Here is a 15,500-nt window from a genome sequence, read left to right as displayed (position 1 = left end):
CGTGCTGTGCCAATCTATCCCTTCAGATAGTTAATGAATGGAGCCCAAATTTTATGGAAAAGATCTTGTTTGTCCATTAAGACAAGTCTAATTCTTTCTAAGTATAGGGTCTCCGACATTTCCGTAATCCACATTTTGATTGTGGGGGTTGTAGGGCCTTTCCAAAATTTTAATATTAATTTTTTTCCAGTTATTATACTGTAGTTGAGGAAGTTTCTTTGGTTTGATGTGAGTGTTAAGCTTTGTTCTGATATTCCAAGTATTATTAATTTTGTGTCTGGGTCCAGTTTTGTATTAATAACTTCTGAAGTTATTTCAAAAATATCTGTCCAGAAATGTTTAAGTTTTATACAGTTTGCAAACGTATGTGTTAAATTAGCCTCTAAATGTAGACATTTATCACAAATAGGAGAGATTTGTGGGAAGATTCTATTTAGTTTCATTTTAGAGAAGTGTAGTCTATGTAAGACCTTGAATTGTATTAAAGTATGTCTGGCATTTAATGAACATTGATGTATTTGTTGTAAACTTTCGTCCCACATATCTTTCGTGATAGGATGACCTATTTCATTTTCCCATTTGTATCTATATGGTTCGGTCGGTGGTACCTCGTTGTTTAGTAGGGTGTTATAAATATAAGCTATTAGTTTTTCAGTATTAGGATGCTTGTTCAGACATTCATCAAGAATTTCTGATTCCCTATTCCTGTAGACTTGTGTATTAGATTTAACATAATCTCTAATTTGTAGATATCTGAAGAAATTATTTGAGTGCAGTCCATAATTCAGTTGTAATTCAGTCCATAATTCAGAGTCTGCGCGTCTGCCCGATCTATTCCACTCATGAACTTAGACTCAATCCTGGATCTCCGAACCTGCACGTCTTTGGAGTGTGGGGAGGAAGTTTTCCAAGTGCAACGATCCCGTCTTCCTGGAAGGAGGAAGGCACAGCAGTCAGAACATATCAAACATAGATAGCGTGCAAAACAGAGCCCTAGTGAGACCACACCTGGAGTATTGTGTGCAGTTTTGGTCCCCTAATTTGAGGAAGGACATTCTTGCTATTGAGGGAGTGCAGCGTAGGTTTACAAGGTTAATCCCCAGGATGGCGGGACTGTCATATGCTGAGAGAATGGAAGCAGCTGGGCTTGTACACTCTGGAGTTTAGAAGGATGAGAGGAGATCTCATTGAAACATATAAGATTGTTCAGAGTTTGGACACGCTAGAGGCAGGAAACATGTTCCCGATGTTGGGGGAGTCCAGAACCAGGGGCCACACACAGTTTGAGAATAAGGAGTAAGCCATTTAGAACGGAGGTGAGGAAACACTTTTCTCACAGAGAGTTGTGAGTCTGTGGAATTCTCTCCTCAGAGGGCGGTGGAGGCGGGTTCTCTGGATACTTTCAAGAGAGAGCTAGATAGGGCTCTTAAAGATAGCGGAGTCAGGGGATATGGGGAGAAGGCAGGAACGGGGTACTGATTGGGGATGATCAGCCATGATCACATTGAATGGCGGTGCTGGCTCGAAGGGCCGAATGGCCTACTCCTGCACCTATTGTCTATTGTCTAAAACTAAACGTGTTTCACGGCACCGTGGTACAGATGGCGTTAACACCGGTAAACTTGCGCCCCCCACCCCCCCCCCCCCAGGTTGATCGGCAGTGCGGTGCAGCTGGTGTACGAGCAGAAGGTGGGCCGAGGCGTGCGGATGGTGTGTGTGGACGCCTGCTTCGGCGCGCTGGAGATCCTGGAGTGCCTGCGGTCCCAGCCGGGGCCCACGGACCCTCAATACACTGAGGTGAGCGAGGAGTCCCGGTCTGACCAAGGGTCTCACTCCCCTGGCAGCAGTCTGATCTGAAGGAGGGTCTCGACCCCAGAACGTCACCCCTTCCCTCTCTCCAGGGATGCTGCCTGTCCCGCTGAGGACAGCTTTTTGTGTCTATCTTCGGGGGGGGGGAAGAGAGAGAGAGAGGAGAGAGGAGAGAGGGAGGGAGGGAGGGAGGGTGGGAGAGAGGGAAGGAAAGAGGGTGGGAGAGAGGGAGGGTGGGAGAGAGGGAGGGAGGGTGGGAGAGAGGGAGGGAGGGAGAGTTAGTCAGTTAGTTAGTTAGTTAGTCAGTCAGTCAGTCAGTCAGTCAGTCAGTCAGTCAGTCAGTCAGTCAGTCAGTCAGTCAGTCAGTCAGTTGTCCCAGATAGGACAATGACATTCTTGCTTTGCTTCAGCACAACAGAACATAGTCGGCATGAATACAGTACAGATCAGTGTGTCCATATACCATAATATAAATATATACACACATGAATAAATAAACAGATAAAGTGCAAATAAACAGATAATGGGCTATTAATGTTTCAGAGTTTTGTTTGAGTTGAGTTTAATAGCCTGATGGCTGTGGGGAAGTAGCTATTCCTGAACCTGGACGTTGCAGTCTTCAGGCTCCTGTACCTTCTACCTGAAGGTAGCGGGGAGATGAGTGCGAGAGAGAGAGAGAGAGAGCGCTAGTTCTGGAGTTTAAGATGAAGATAAGACACAAAAATGCGGGAGTGACTCAGCGGGTCAGGCAGCATCTCTGGAGAACAGGAACGGGTGACGTTTCGGGTTGAGAGCCTGAGGAAAGGGAAACGAGAGATATATAGAGCGGTGATATGCAAATGAATGGGAGATATGGAAAGAAAAGTAACAGCAATAAATGAAAGGGGCCATTGTTAGCTGTGGGGCGTAGGTGAAAACCAGTTACAGACAATGAAACTCAACAAGACGACCTTGAAACTAGCACAACAACTCCTATTCCCGCTCAGTCACATCAGAATCTCAAGTGGGCTCTCGTGATTTTGTCAGGATGAAAGGAGGTGCCGGATCACCATTTACTGTAAAATTGGTGGTGGGCCTGAATATCTGATCTAGTTTAGAGCATCCTGGACAACACAGCTCACCCCCCCCCCCCCCCTCCCCTCCGTGACGCACTGGTCAACCTGAGGAGCACCTTCAGCAACAGACTGGTTCCACCAAGATGCAGCACAGAACGCCACAGGAGATCCTTCTTCCCTGTGGCTATCAGACTGTACAACTCCACCCCCTTCTGTCGTGGGGTAGACTGAGACTGACTCCCCCCCCCTGAGATCACACCTGGAGTATTGTGTGCAGTTTTGGTCCCCTAATTTGAGGAAGGACATTCTTGCTTTTGAGGGAGTGCAGCGTAGGTTTACAAGGTTAATTCCCGGGATGGCGGGACTGTCATATGCTGAGAGAATGGAGCAGCTGGGCTTGTACACTCTGGAGTTTAGAAGGATGAGAGGGCATCTTATTGAAACATATAAGATTGTTAAGGGTTTGGACACGCTAGAGGCAGGAAACATGTTCCCGATGTTGGGGGAGTCCAGAACCAGGGGTCACACAGTTTAAGAATAAGGAGTAAGCCATTTAGAACGGAGACGAGGAAACACTTTTTCTCACAGAGAGTGGTGAGTCTGTGGAATTCTCTGCCTCAGAGGGCGGTGGAGGCCGGTTCTCTGGATACTTTCAAGAGAGAGCTAGATAGGGCTCTTAAAGATAGCGGAGTCAGGGGATATGGGGAGAAGGCAGGAACGGGGAACTGATTGGGGATGATCAGCCATGATCACATTGAATGGCGGTGCTGGCTCGAAGGGCTGAATGGCCTACTCCTGCATCTATTGTCTATCGTATCGAACTGTGTGCAACTCTTCTTCACGTCCTCACTCCTCCTCCTCCTTCCTCCGCAGCTGCTGGTGTTCAAGAAGCCCCCCGCGGGGCCCTGTGAGTCCGGTGCCTGCCCCTGTGCACAGATCCATTACCGACAGACCCTGCGGACCGAGAGCCGGGTAAGACCACCGCAAACGGGGAGGGGAGGGCTCACTCACCTGCCCGCTGGAGCCACCCTCTCACCTTAAGGTCAGAAGGTCATGCGATCATGTGTTATACCAGCTGAGTGAGGCCATTCGGCCCATCAGGTCTACTCCCCCATTCAATCATGGCCTCCTAACCCCATCTCTCCCTCCTCACCTCACACCCCATTCTCCTGTCTCCACCCCCCCCCCCACAACCCCCAACACCCGCACTAATCAAGAATCTATCTATTCAGTTATGGCTATCATCATAAGTGATAGAAGCAGAATCTGGCCATTCGGCCCATCAAATCTACTCCACCCCGACACCATTTAATCGTGGCTGATCTATCTCTCTCTCCTAACCCTATTCTCCTGCCTTCTCCCCGTAACCCCTGACACCCGTACTAATCAAGAATCTATCTATCTCTGCCTTAAAAATATCCACTGACTTGGCCTCCACCACCCTCTGACTAAAGAAATTCCTCCTCATTTCCTTCCTAAAAGAACCTCTTTTAATTCTGAGGCTGTGTCCTCTAGTCCTAGACTCTCCCACCAGTGGAAACATCCTCTCCACATCCACTCTATCCGGGCCTTTCACTATTCGGAAAGGTTTAATAAGTTCTCCTGCCTCCTCCCCAATAACCCCTGACACCCGTACTAATCAAGAATGGTTTAATAAGATAGATACATAGAAAATAGGTGCAGGAGTAGGCCATTCGGCCCTTCGAGCCTGCACTGCCATTCAATATGATCGTGGCTGATCATCCAACTCAGTATCCTGTACCTGCCTTCTCTCCATACACCCTGATCCCTTTAGCCACAAGGGCCACATCTAACTCCCTCTTAAATATAGCCAATGAACTGTGGCCTCAACTACCTTCTGTGGCAGAGAATTCCACAGATTGACCACTCTCTGTGTGAAAAATGATTTTCTCATCTCGGTCCTAAAAGACTTCCCCCTTATCCTTAAACTGTGACCCCTTGTTCTGGTCTTCCCCAACATCGGGAATAATCTTCCTGCATCTAGCCTGTCCAACCCCTTAAGAATTTTGTAAGTTTCTATAAGATCCCCCCTCAATCTTCTATATTCTAGCGACCCTGCTCATGTTAGACTTTCCAGAATGCAGCACCTCACATTAACTGCTCTGTATTAAACTGCCATCAGCCATTGCTCAGCCCTCCTTGATCAAGATCCTGCTGCAATCTGTGACAACCATCTTCACTGTCCACAATGCCACCCACGTTTGTGTCATTGGACAGGGGCTGTTGCCGCTGAGTTGCTCCAACACTTTGTGTCTTTCTTTGTCTCTTCTCATGATTCTTTGGTTTAGCTTCGAGACATAGCGCCCAAAACAGGCCCTTCGGCCCACCGAGTCCGTGCCGACCAGCGATCCCCGCACACTAACACCATCCTACACACACACACACTAGGGACAATTTACAATCCAAATTAGCCTACAAAACCCGCACGTCTTTGGGGTGTGGGGGGAAACCGGAGCACCCGGGGAAAACCCGCGCAGGTCACGGGGAGAACGTGCGAACTCCGTACCGACAGCACCCGTGATCAGGATGGAACACTGGTCTCTGGTGCTGCGAGGCAGCAACTCTACCCGCTGCTCCACCGTGCCGCGCTGGTCTCTCAGCGTCTCCCATGACGTACACCGTGCCTCCATCTTGGCTGGCGGCGTAAGTCGGTCAGGCTAACGAATACAAACAGTTAGCAGGGCCGCTGCGGTTGAAATGCTTAATTAGTATGTCCTCGCGATGGTTGACCGGTGCGATGGGCCGGTGTAAGTCAGAAGGGATGGCCGAAGTGAGGTCGTGACGAGGCGCGCGGCCGAGCTGGTGGTGGAGCTCCAGGAGGCACAGGCCGACATCGACGTGGGATTCCTGGACAGGGCCGACCTGCTGCTCCGGCTCTGGCTGTCGGGAGAGCGGGAATTCCAGTCGGAGCAGGAAAACCTGTCGGAGCCGACGTTGGTGAGTGGACTGTAGAGATACAGCGCGGGGACAGGCCCTTCAGCCCTTAGAGTCCATGCTGGCCGTGATCACCCTGCACACTAGTTTACACTCCAGACGTTAGAAGTACAGCATGGAAACAGGCCCTTCGGCCCGCCGAGTCCATGCTGGCCGGTGATCACCCTGCACACTAGTTTACACTCCAGACGTTAGAAGTACAGCATGGAAACAGGCCCTTCGGCCCGCCGAGTCCATGCTGGCCGTGATCACCCTGCACACTAGTTTACACTCCAGACGTTAGAAGTACAGCATGGAAACAGGCCCTTCGGCCCGCCGAGTCCATGCTGGCCGGTGATCACCCTGTACACTAGTTTACACTCCAGACTGTAGAGATACAGCACGGGGACAGGCCCTTCGGCTCGTCGAGCCCGCACCGAGAGAGGGAGAGGGACTGAGGGGGAGCGGGCGTGACGGACAGAGGGAGGGAGGAGTGAGGGATGGGGGGGGGGGGGCGAGGCATGAGAGAGGGAGGTTGAGGGGGATGGGGCCCTCTCTCACCCCCTCTCACCCCGCTGGTGTTGGACAGATGTCTGGTCTGTCCACCCTGCGGACTGAGCCCCTGCCCACTGAGGGAGGGAGGGAGGGAGGGAGGGAGAAGGTAGGGTGGGAGAGAGGGAGAGGGGAGGGAGGGAGGGAGAGAGAGAAGCGTGTGGGAGAGGGAGAGGGGAGGGAGGGAGGGAGGGAGGGAGAGGGGAGCGAGGGAGGGAGAGGGACTGTGGGACACTAGGCCTGAGGGACGATCGAGTACCCTCTCTAACCCCCTGCCCGCTGGTGTTACAGATGTCCGGCCTGTCAGGCCTGCGGTGTGAGTCTGTGCCGGCGGCTGGCCATCTGACGGCAGTGCGAGTCACCGCGCCCAAGGCCCAGCTGCGACTGCAGTTCCCGGTGCCCGACCTGAGGCCTGAGGGCGAACGCAGGCCCCGGGCCCACAAGGCCGTGCGCAGGGAGTGCCTGAGGCTGGAGTGCACAGACCTGGCCTTCCACACCGAGCTGGGGGCGGCCTTGCCCCGGACACAGCCCTGCACCTACCAGCTCAGCTTCAGCGACCTGCACGGTGAGTCACAGGCCCTTCAGCCCCAATCCTCCCTGCTAACCCAGTTACAGTCAGAGAGTGTTGAACCAGGCCCTTCAGCCCCACTACCTGCTAACCCAGACACAGAGCCATAGAGCGTTGAACCAGGCCCTTCTGCCCATCTCCTCCCTGCCCACCCAGATATAAAGTCGAGGTATCGTAAACTGTGCAAACTACACAGACACACGCGTGCACACACAGCTCGTAAGTGATAGGAGCATAATCTGATAGGCTGATCTATCTCTCCCTCCTAACCCCATTCTCCTGCCTTCTCCCCGTAACCCCTGACACCCGCACTAATCATGAATCTATCTATCTCTGCCTTAAAAATATCCACTGGCTTGTGGCCTCCACAGCCTTCAGTGGCAAAGAATTCCACAGATTCACCGCCCTCTGACTGAAGAAATCCCTCCTAAAGGAACGTCCTTTAATTCTGAGGCTGTGACCTCTGGTCCTAGATTCTCCCACTAGTGGAAACATCCTGTCCACATCCACTCTATCCAGGCCTTCCATTATCGGGTGAGTTTTTATGAGGTCCCTCCTCATCTCTTTAAACTCCAGCGAGTACAGGCCGAGTTCCATCAAACGGGTTCCATCAATGGCCCTAAAATGGCGCATCTTGCATCCAGACTGAGTGGGCTGTTCTGTGCACACTCTCACACTGGGGCGACTGTCCTTATGTACGGTGGATAGTCTTGTGGATAGTCATAGAGTGATACAGTGAGGAGATAGGCCCATCTTGCCCACACCAGCCAACATGTCCCAGCTACACTAGTCCCACCTGCCCGCGTTTGGTCCATATCCCTCCAAACCTGTTCTATCCATGCACCTGTCTAACTGTATCTTAAACGTTGGGATAGTCCCAGCCTCAACTACCTCCTCTGGCAGCTTGTTCCGTACACTTTGTGAAAATGTTACCCCTCAGATCCCTATTAAATCTTTTCCCCTTCACCTTGAACCTATGTCCTCTGGTTCTCGATTCCCCTACTCTGGGCAAGAGACTCTGTGCGTCTACCCGATCTATTCCTCTCATGATTTTGTACACCTCTATAAGATCACCCCTCATCCTCCTGCGCTCCAAGGAATAGAGACCCAGCCTGCTCAACCTCTCCCTATAGCTCACACCCTCTAGTCCTGGCAACATCCTCGTAAAATCTGCATGCCAAAAATGTATTTAGTTTAGTTTAGTTTAGAGATACAGCGTGGAAACATGCCTGTTCGGCTCACCGAGTCTGTGCCGACCAGCGATCCCCGCACATTAACACTATCCTACACACACACTAGGGTAGATTTACATTTACACCAAGCCAATTAACCTACAAACCCGCACGTCTTTGGAGTGTGGGAGGAAACCGAAGATCTTGGAGAAAACCCACGGGGAGAACGTGCAAACTACGTACAGACAGCGCCCGTAGTCGGGATGGAACCCGGGTCTCTGGCGCCGTGAGGCAGCAGGTCCACCGTGCCGGCCTCGAACCTGGTACCTGGTACACGTGACAATAAAGAGACCATTGAATGGCCAGTAATTCAACCATCATCTCAATCTGTGTCTTGACAGGTATCTACGAAGATGGATTGAAACCCGGAATCTCCTGCATTCGAGTCAATAAAGCCTCCGATATATTTCCCGGGACAAAGTACACTGTTCCCAAGTAAGTCAGAATCATCTCGGAAAACCTGTCTGGCAAAATAATCTGTATTAAGGAACTGCAGACGCTGGTTTAAACCAAAGATAGACACAAAAAGCTGGAGTAACTCAGCGGGACAGGCAGCATCTCTGGAGAGAAGGAACGGGTGACGTTTCGGGTCGAGACCCTTCTTCAGACTGAGAGGCAGGGGAGAGGGCGCTACTGAGGTTAAATATAATCGGAGACAGTAAGACTGGTGGGAGAACTGGGAAGGGGAAGGGGGGAGAGGGAAAAGGGAAAGACTAAAGCAGGGGTGCAGAACCTTTTCATGTCGGAATGCCGCATTAAGTTAGCTGTAATCTAACAAGGCCGCATCCACAAAACTTCAATTAGATATAGGATTATTTTGTTGAATCTTCTTTTACTCTTTGGTATTTTAAATACGTTCATTTTAAGATTAAAATAAAAATAATAAAAGACGAACAAAAACCTATTAATAAAAATAAAAGGATTTGTTCTACAAAATTTGGATTCATTCAAAAGGCCGCACTTAATGGCCTAGAAGGCCGCATGTGGCCTTAAGGCCGAAGGTTCCCCACCCCTGGACTAAAGTAACCCTTGCTTTCCCTCTCTCTCCATCCCCTCCCACCTCCCAGTTCTACCACCAGTCTTAATGTCTCCGACTACATTTAACCTCTGTCCCGCCCACTCCCCTGACATCAGTCTGAAGAAGGGTCTCGACCCGAAACGTCACCCATTCCTTCTCTCCGGAGACGCTGCCCGTCCCGCTGAGTTACTCCAGCATTTTGTGTCTGTCTTTGGCAAAATAATAGACAATAGACAATAGGTGCAGGAGTAGGCCATTCGGCCCTTCGAGCCAGCACCGCCATTCAATGTGATCATGGCTGATCATCCCCAATCAGTATCCCGTTCCGGCCTTCTCCCCATATCCCCTGACTCTGCTCTCTTTAAGAGCCCTGTCTAGCTCTCTCTTGAAAGCATCCAGAGAACCGGCCTCCACCGCCCTCTGAGGCAGAGAATTCCACAGACTCACCACTCTCTGTGAGAAAAAGTGTTTCCTCGTCTCCGCTCCAAACGGCTTACCCCTTATTCTTAAACTGTGTGTGGCCCCCTGGTTCTGGACTTCCCCAACACCGGGAACATGTTTCCTGCCTCTAGTGTGTCCAAGCCCTTAACAAATCTTATATGTTTCAATGAGATCCCCTCTCATAGAAACATAGAAAATAGGTGCAGGAGTAGGCCATTCGGCCCTTCGAGCCTGCACCGCCATTCAATATGATCATGGCTGATCATCCAACTCAGTATCCTGTACCTGCCTTCTCTCCATACTCCCTGATCCCTTTAGCCACAAGGGACACATCTAGCTCCCTCTTAAATATAGCCAATGAACTGTGGCCTCAACTACCTTCTGTGGCAGAGAATTCCACAGATTGACCACTGTGTGAAAAATGTTTTTCTCATCTCGGTCCTAAAAGATTTCCCCCTTATCCTTAAACTGTGACCCCGTGTTCTGGACTTCCCCAACATTGGGAACAATCTTCCTGCATCTAGCCTGTCCAACCCCTGAAGAATTGTGTAAGTTTCAATACGATCCCCCCTCAATCTTCTAAATTCTAGCGAGTACAAGTCGAGTCTATCCAGTCTTTCTTCATATGAAAGTCTTGACATCCCAGGAATCAGTCTCTCATCCTTATAAACTCCAGAGTGTACAAGCCCAGCCGCTCCATTCACTCAGCATAGGACTGTCCCGCTATTAACCGTGTAATTTAGTTAGTAAGTATTATTATTACCTCCATTTATAAACTCTGGCGATAGATGTGGTCCGCCATCCGCTTGCAGACATGGGTCCTGGCCCCTATGCAGAATTGCCGACCCCCGACTTTACACGGAAGACAGATTAGCAGCCGCGTGGGTCTTGGAGCGGGTGGCTGGGTGACGCGGCCTGTGTTTCTAACCGGGACTTGCCCGTGGTTCCGTCTTGAGCCTTGCCGTTGTGTTCTCTCCCGTCGGGGGGCAGGCTGGTCCTGACGGTGAATCCCGACTACGCCGCCGCATCCCAGTGGGACCTGTTCATGGAGAAGGCGGACTCCCTGGACCTCTCGGCCGTCGAGAGCCCCTGCGAGCTGAAGCAGCCCGAGCCGTCTCCCTTCTCCTCCAAGCGAACCATGTACGAAACAGAGGAGGTGAGGACCACTCGTCTCCCGTTCACCGCTGAGCCGCTGGGGTGTCACGTAGACCGAGGTTGTGTGTTGCTAGTAGACTATTATCTGAATGGTGGCCGATTAGGAAAAGGGGAGATGCAGCGAGACCTGGGTGTCATGGTACACCAGTCATTGAAAGTAGGCATGCAGGTGCAGCAGGCAGTGAAGAAAGCGAATGGTATGTTAGCATTCATAGCAAAAGGATTTGAGTATAGGAGCAGGGAGGTTCTACTGCAGTTGTACAGGGTCTTGGTGAGACCACACCTGGAGTATTGCGTACAGTTTTGGTCTCCAAATCTGAGGAAGGACATTATTGCCATAGAGGGAGTGCAGAGAAGGTTCACCAGACTGATTCCTGGGATGGCAGGACTTTCATATGAAGAAAGACTGGATAGACTCGGCTTGTACACGCTAGAATTCAGAAGATTGAGGGGGGATCTTATAGAAACTTACAAAATTCTTAAGGGGTTGGACAGGCTAGATGCAGGAAGATTATTCCCGATGTTGGGGAAGTCCAGAACTAGGGGTCACAGTTTAAGGATACGAGGGAAGTCTTTTAGGACCGAGATGAGAAAAACATTTTTTACACAGAGAGTGGTGAATCTGTGGAATTCTCTGCCACAGAAGGTAGTTGAGGCCACAGTTCATTGGCTATATTTAAGAGGGAGTTAGATGTGGCCCTTGTGGCTAAAGGGATCAGGGGGTATGGAGAGAAGGCAGGGATGGGATACTGAGTTGGATGATCAGCCATGATCATATTGAATGGCGGTGCAGGCTCGAAGGGCCGAATGGCCTACTCCTGCACCTATTTTCTATGTTTCTATTCTGTGGGCAGACAAAAATGCTGGAGAAACTCAGCGGGTGAGGCAGCATTTGTGGGGCGAAGGAATAGGTGACGTTTCGGGCCGAGACCCGAAGGGTCTCGACCCGAAACGTCACCTATTCCTTCTTCTGAAGAAGGGTCTCGACCCGAAACAATACAATACAACACAATACCGTTTATTTGTCATTCAAACCTCAAATGAAGTTCAAACGAAATTTGGTTTCTGCAGTCATACAACAAGAACAGAACCGAGACAATTTACACACCGACACAATTTACACAAACATCCATCGCAGTGAATCTCCTCCTCACTGTGATGGAAGGCAAAGTCCCCTCTCTCCCCTGCTCCCCATTCTTTCCCCGGCTGGCGATGGTAAGTCCCGCGTCCATTAAGGCTGCGCAAGGCAATGCAAGGCCCCGGGTCTTGACGTTGGAGCCCCCGGCGGGCGCTAGCAAGTCCCGCGGCCGTTAAAGCCGCGCCGGGATGATGTAAGGCCCCGCTCCAGGTCATTTTCAACCACGCAATTCGGGCGGGAGAAGTTGCCGTTTCGGGAGCTCCTATTCCTTCTTCTGAAGAAGGGTCTCCACCCGAAACGTCACCTATTCCTTCTTCTGAAGAAGGGTCTCGCCCCGAAACGTCACCTATTCCTTCTTCTGAAGAAGGATCTCGCCCCGAAACGTCACCTATTCCCTCTTCTGAAGAAGGGTCTCGCCCCGAAACGTCACCTATTCCTTCTTCTGAAGAAGGGTCTCGCCCCGAAACGTCACCTATTCCTTCTTCTGAAGAAGGGTCTCCACCCGAAACGTCACCTATTCCTTCTTCTGAAGAAGGGTCTCCACCCGAAACATCACCTATTTCCTTCGCTCCATAGATGCTGCCTCGCCCGCTGAGTTTCTCCAGCATTTTTGTCTACCGTCGATTTTTCCAGCATCTGCAGTTCCTTCTTAAACATTGTGTATTGTTGTATAGAAGGAACTGCAGATGCTGGTTTACACCGAAGATAGACACAAACTGCCGGAGTAATGGCTGTTAAGAAACAGTTACATGGACAGCACAGGTTTGGAGGGATGTGACCCATACACTGGCAGGTGGGACTAGTGTAGTTGGGACATTGTTGGCAGCTTTGGCCGAAGGGCCTGTTTCACACTGTATCACTCTATAACGTTGCCAGGACTAGAGGGCCTGAGCTACAGGGAGAGGTTGAGCAGGCTGGGTCTCTATTCCTTGGAGCGCAGAAGGATGAGGGGCGATCTTATAGAGGTGTACAAAATCATGAGAGGAATAGATCGGGTAGACGTACAGAGTCTCTTGCCCAGAGTAGGGGAATCGAGGACCAGAGGACATAGGTTCAAGGTGAAGGGGGAAAGATTTGATAGGAATCTGAGGGGTAACTTTTTCACAGAGAGGGTGGTGGGTGTATGGAACGAGCTGCCAGAGGAGGTAGTTGAGGCTGGGACTATCCCAACGTTTAAGAAACAGTTAGACAGGTACATAGATAGGACAGGTTTGGAAGGATATGGACCAAACGCGGGCAGATGCGACTAGTGTAGATGGGACATGACGATGTAGATCTGAAGAAGGGTTTCGGCCCGAAACGTCGCCTATTTCCTTCGCTCCATAGATGCTGCTGCACCCGCTGAGTTTCCCCAGCATTTTTGTGTAGATGGGACATGTTGGCCGGTGTGGGCAAGTTGGGCCGAAGGGCCTGTTTCCATACTGTATCAATCTGTGACTATAACTCAGCGGGACAGGCAGCATCTCTGGAGAGAAGGAATGGGTGACTCCTGCACCTATTGTCTATGTTTCTATATAACCCTCCACACTGCGGACGGGCGATGGATGGGAGGGGTGGGGGGGGTCTTATTATCGAGTCCACACACAAGATTAGAAATTGTTCGGCCAGAGCTGAACACACTTCTTGGCATTTGCATACAATGGCGTCTTGTGCTTCTTGTGCTGGTGCTGGCTCGACGGGCCGAATGGCCTACTCCTGCTTCTATTGTCTATTGTGCGCGGTGGTGGAAAGATTGGTGGGGACAGGGCCGTGACGTGAACCCCGGGGGTGGGGGGGGTGTGAGGTGGGGGGGTGGGGGGGAGGGGGGGTGGGGTGAGGGAGGGCGGGTGTGTGGGGGTGAAAGGGGGGGAGGTGAGGGGTGTGAGTGGGGGGGGGGGGGTGAGGGGAAGGGTTGAGGCCGTCTCTTGCCCGCCGAGCTCTGACAGCCGCTGCCTTGAACTTGCAGATGGTGATCCCGGGAGACCCGGAGGAGATGGCGGAGTTCCAGTCACGGACCCTGGCCTCATCCCAGTACGTCCTGGAGCTGATCCTGCCCACTCTGCACCTCCTGCTGCCCAGCAAGGAGTTCTACGAGAGCATCTACAACAGGTGGGTGTTGTGGCGTGCGGTCCCTGCCTGTGTACGGAGCTTCCAACGAGCTGCTCCTCACGGTGTCCAATATGTGGCCGAACCCACCTCCCCCTCCCCCATCGAACTGCATCTCAAAGGGCCTGTCCCACCTCCGCGACCTTTTCGGCAACTGCCGGCACCCGTCATAGGTTGTTACAGGTCGCCGAAAATGTTCAACATGTTGAAAATCCAGCGGTGACCAGAACAAGGTACGAACGACTCTTTGGGCGACTACTCACGACCAAACGGGCTTCACCCCGCGACATGTCGCCTGTATGGCCGTGAGTCGTCTCCTCAGTCACCCAAAGAATCGTAACGTCTTTCTGGTCGACCTGGATTTTCAACATGTTGAAAAATTTCGCCGACCTGCACGACCTATGACGAGTGCCGGCAGTCACCGTAAAAGTGGCGTAAGTGGGACAGGCCCATTAGAGTCATCGATTGATACAGTGTGGAACAACCAACTTGCCCACACCGACCAACAAGTCCCAGCTACACTAGTCCCACCTGCCCCGCGTTAGGTCCATATCCCTCCAAGCCTGTCCTATCCATGTACCTGTCCAACCGTTTCTTAAATGTTGGATAGACACAAAATGTAGCATCTCTGGAGAGGAGGAATGGATGACATTTTCGGTCGAAACCCTTCTTCAGACATGTGTGATGTTTCGGGTCGAGACCCTTCTTCAGACCCTGCCTCAACTACCTCCTCTGGCAGCTCGTTCCATACACCCACCACCCTCTGTGTGGAAAAGTTGCCCCTCAGATTCCTATTAAATCTTTTCCCCTTCACCTTGAACCAATGTCCTCTGGTCCTCGACTCCCCTACTCTGGGCAAGAGACTGTGCATCTACCCGATCTATTCCTCTCATGATTTTGTACACCTCTATAAGATCACCCCTCATCCTCCTGCGCTCCAAGGAATAGAGACCCAGCCCTGCTCAACCTCTCCCTGTAGCTCACACCCTCTAGTCCTGGCAACATCCTCGTAAATCTTATTCCTTCTCTTCATAACCCCACTGAGTTACTGCAGCTTTTTGTGTCTTATCTTCATAATTATTTCACTCTTGCATTGACGCCCTGGCCGATGAAGGCAAGTGTAGTTTAACATAGTTTAACATGAGTTACATAGAGCTCTAGGGGCTAGTGGAGTCAAGGGATATGGGGAGAAGGCAGGCACGGGTTATTGATAGGGGATGATCAGCCATGATCACAATGAATGGCGGTGCTGGCTTGAAGGGCCGAATGGCCTCCTCCTGCACCTATTTGCTATGTTTCTATGTAACATCTTTTTTTCATTTTCACCTTGGGGGGAGGAAGAAACGTTTTGATTATCTACCCCATCTACGCGTCTTGTAATATTATATAAACCTCCCCTCAGCCTTCGACAGTGCACAGAAAAAAACCCAATCCAAATTAATCTAGTCTAAACAGATAATGTGTAGGAAGGAACTGCAGACGCTGGTTTAAACCAAAGATAAGACACACAAAA

The 15,500-nt window shown here is 51.0% G+C and overlaps 1 protein-coding gene across 1 annotated transcript in view; it reads left to right on the top strand.

The window, feature by feature from the left end:
- The window catches only part of atg2a (autophagy related 2A), a 58,074-nt gene that overhangs the window by 39,625 nt on the left and 2,949 nt on the right, over positions 1-15,500 (top strand). Inside the window, exons 12-18 of the mRNA XM_033015214.1 lie at positions 1,650-1,797; positions 3,738-3,836; positions 5,661-5,822; positions 6,642-6,915; positions 8,492-8,585; positions 10,600-10,765; positions 13,848-14,052. Coding sequence (XP_032871105.1) covers positions 1,650-1,797; positions 3,738-3,836; positions 5,661-5,822; positions 6,642-6,915; positions 8,492-8,585; positions 10,600-10,765; positions 13,848-14,052 — 1,148 coding nt within the window. The remainder of the gene's footprint in view (positions 1-1,649; positions 1,798-3,737; positions 3,837-5,660; positions 5,823-6,641; positions 6,916-8,491; positions 8,586-10,599; positions 10,766-13,847; positions 14,053-15,500) is intronic.

The sequence above is a fragment of the Amblyraja radiata genome, chromosome 45 (assembly GCF_010909765.2).
Source record: "Amblyraja radiata isolate CabotCenter1 chromosome 45, sAmbRad1.1.pri, whole genome shotgun sequence".
NCBI lineage: Eukaryota > Metazoa > Chordata > Chondrichthyes > Rajiformes > Rajidae > Amblyraja > Amblyraja radiata.
Note: the sequence above shows the minus strand (reverse complement) of the source record. Positions and strands in the feature narration are given on the sequence as shown.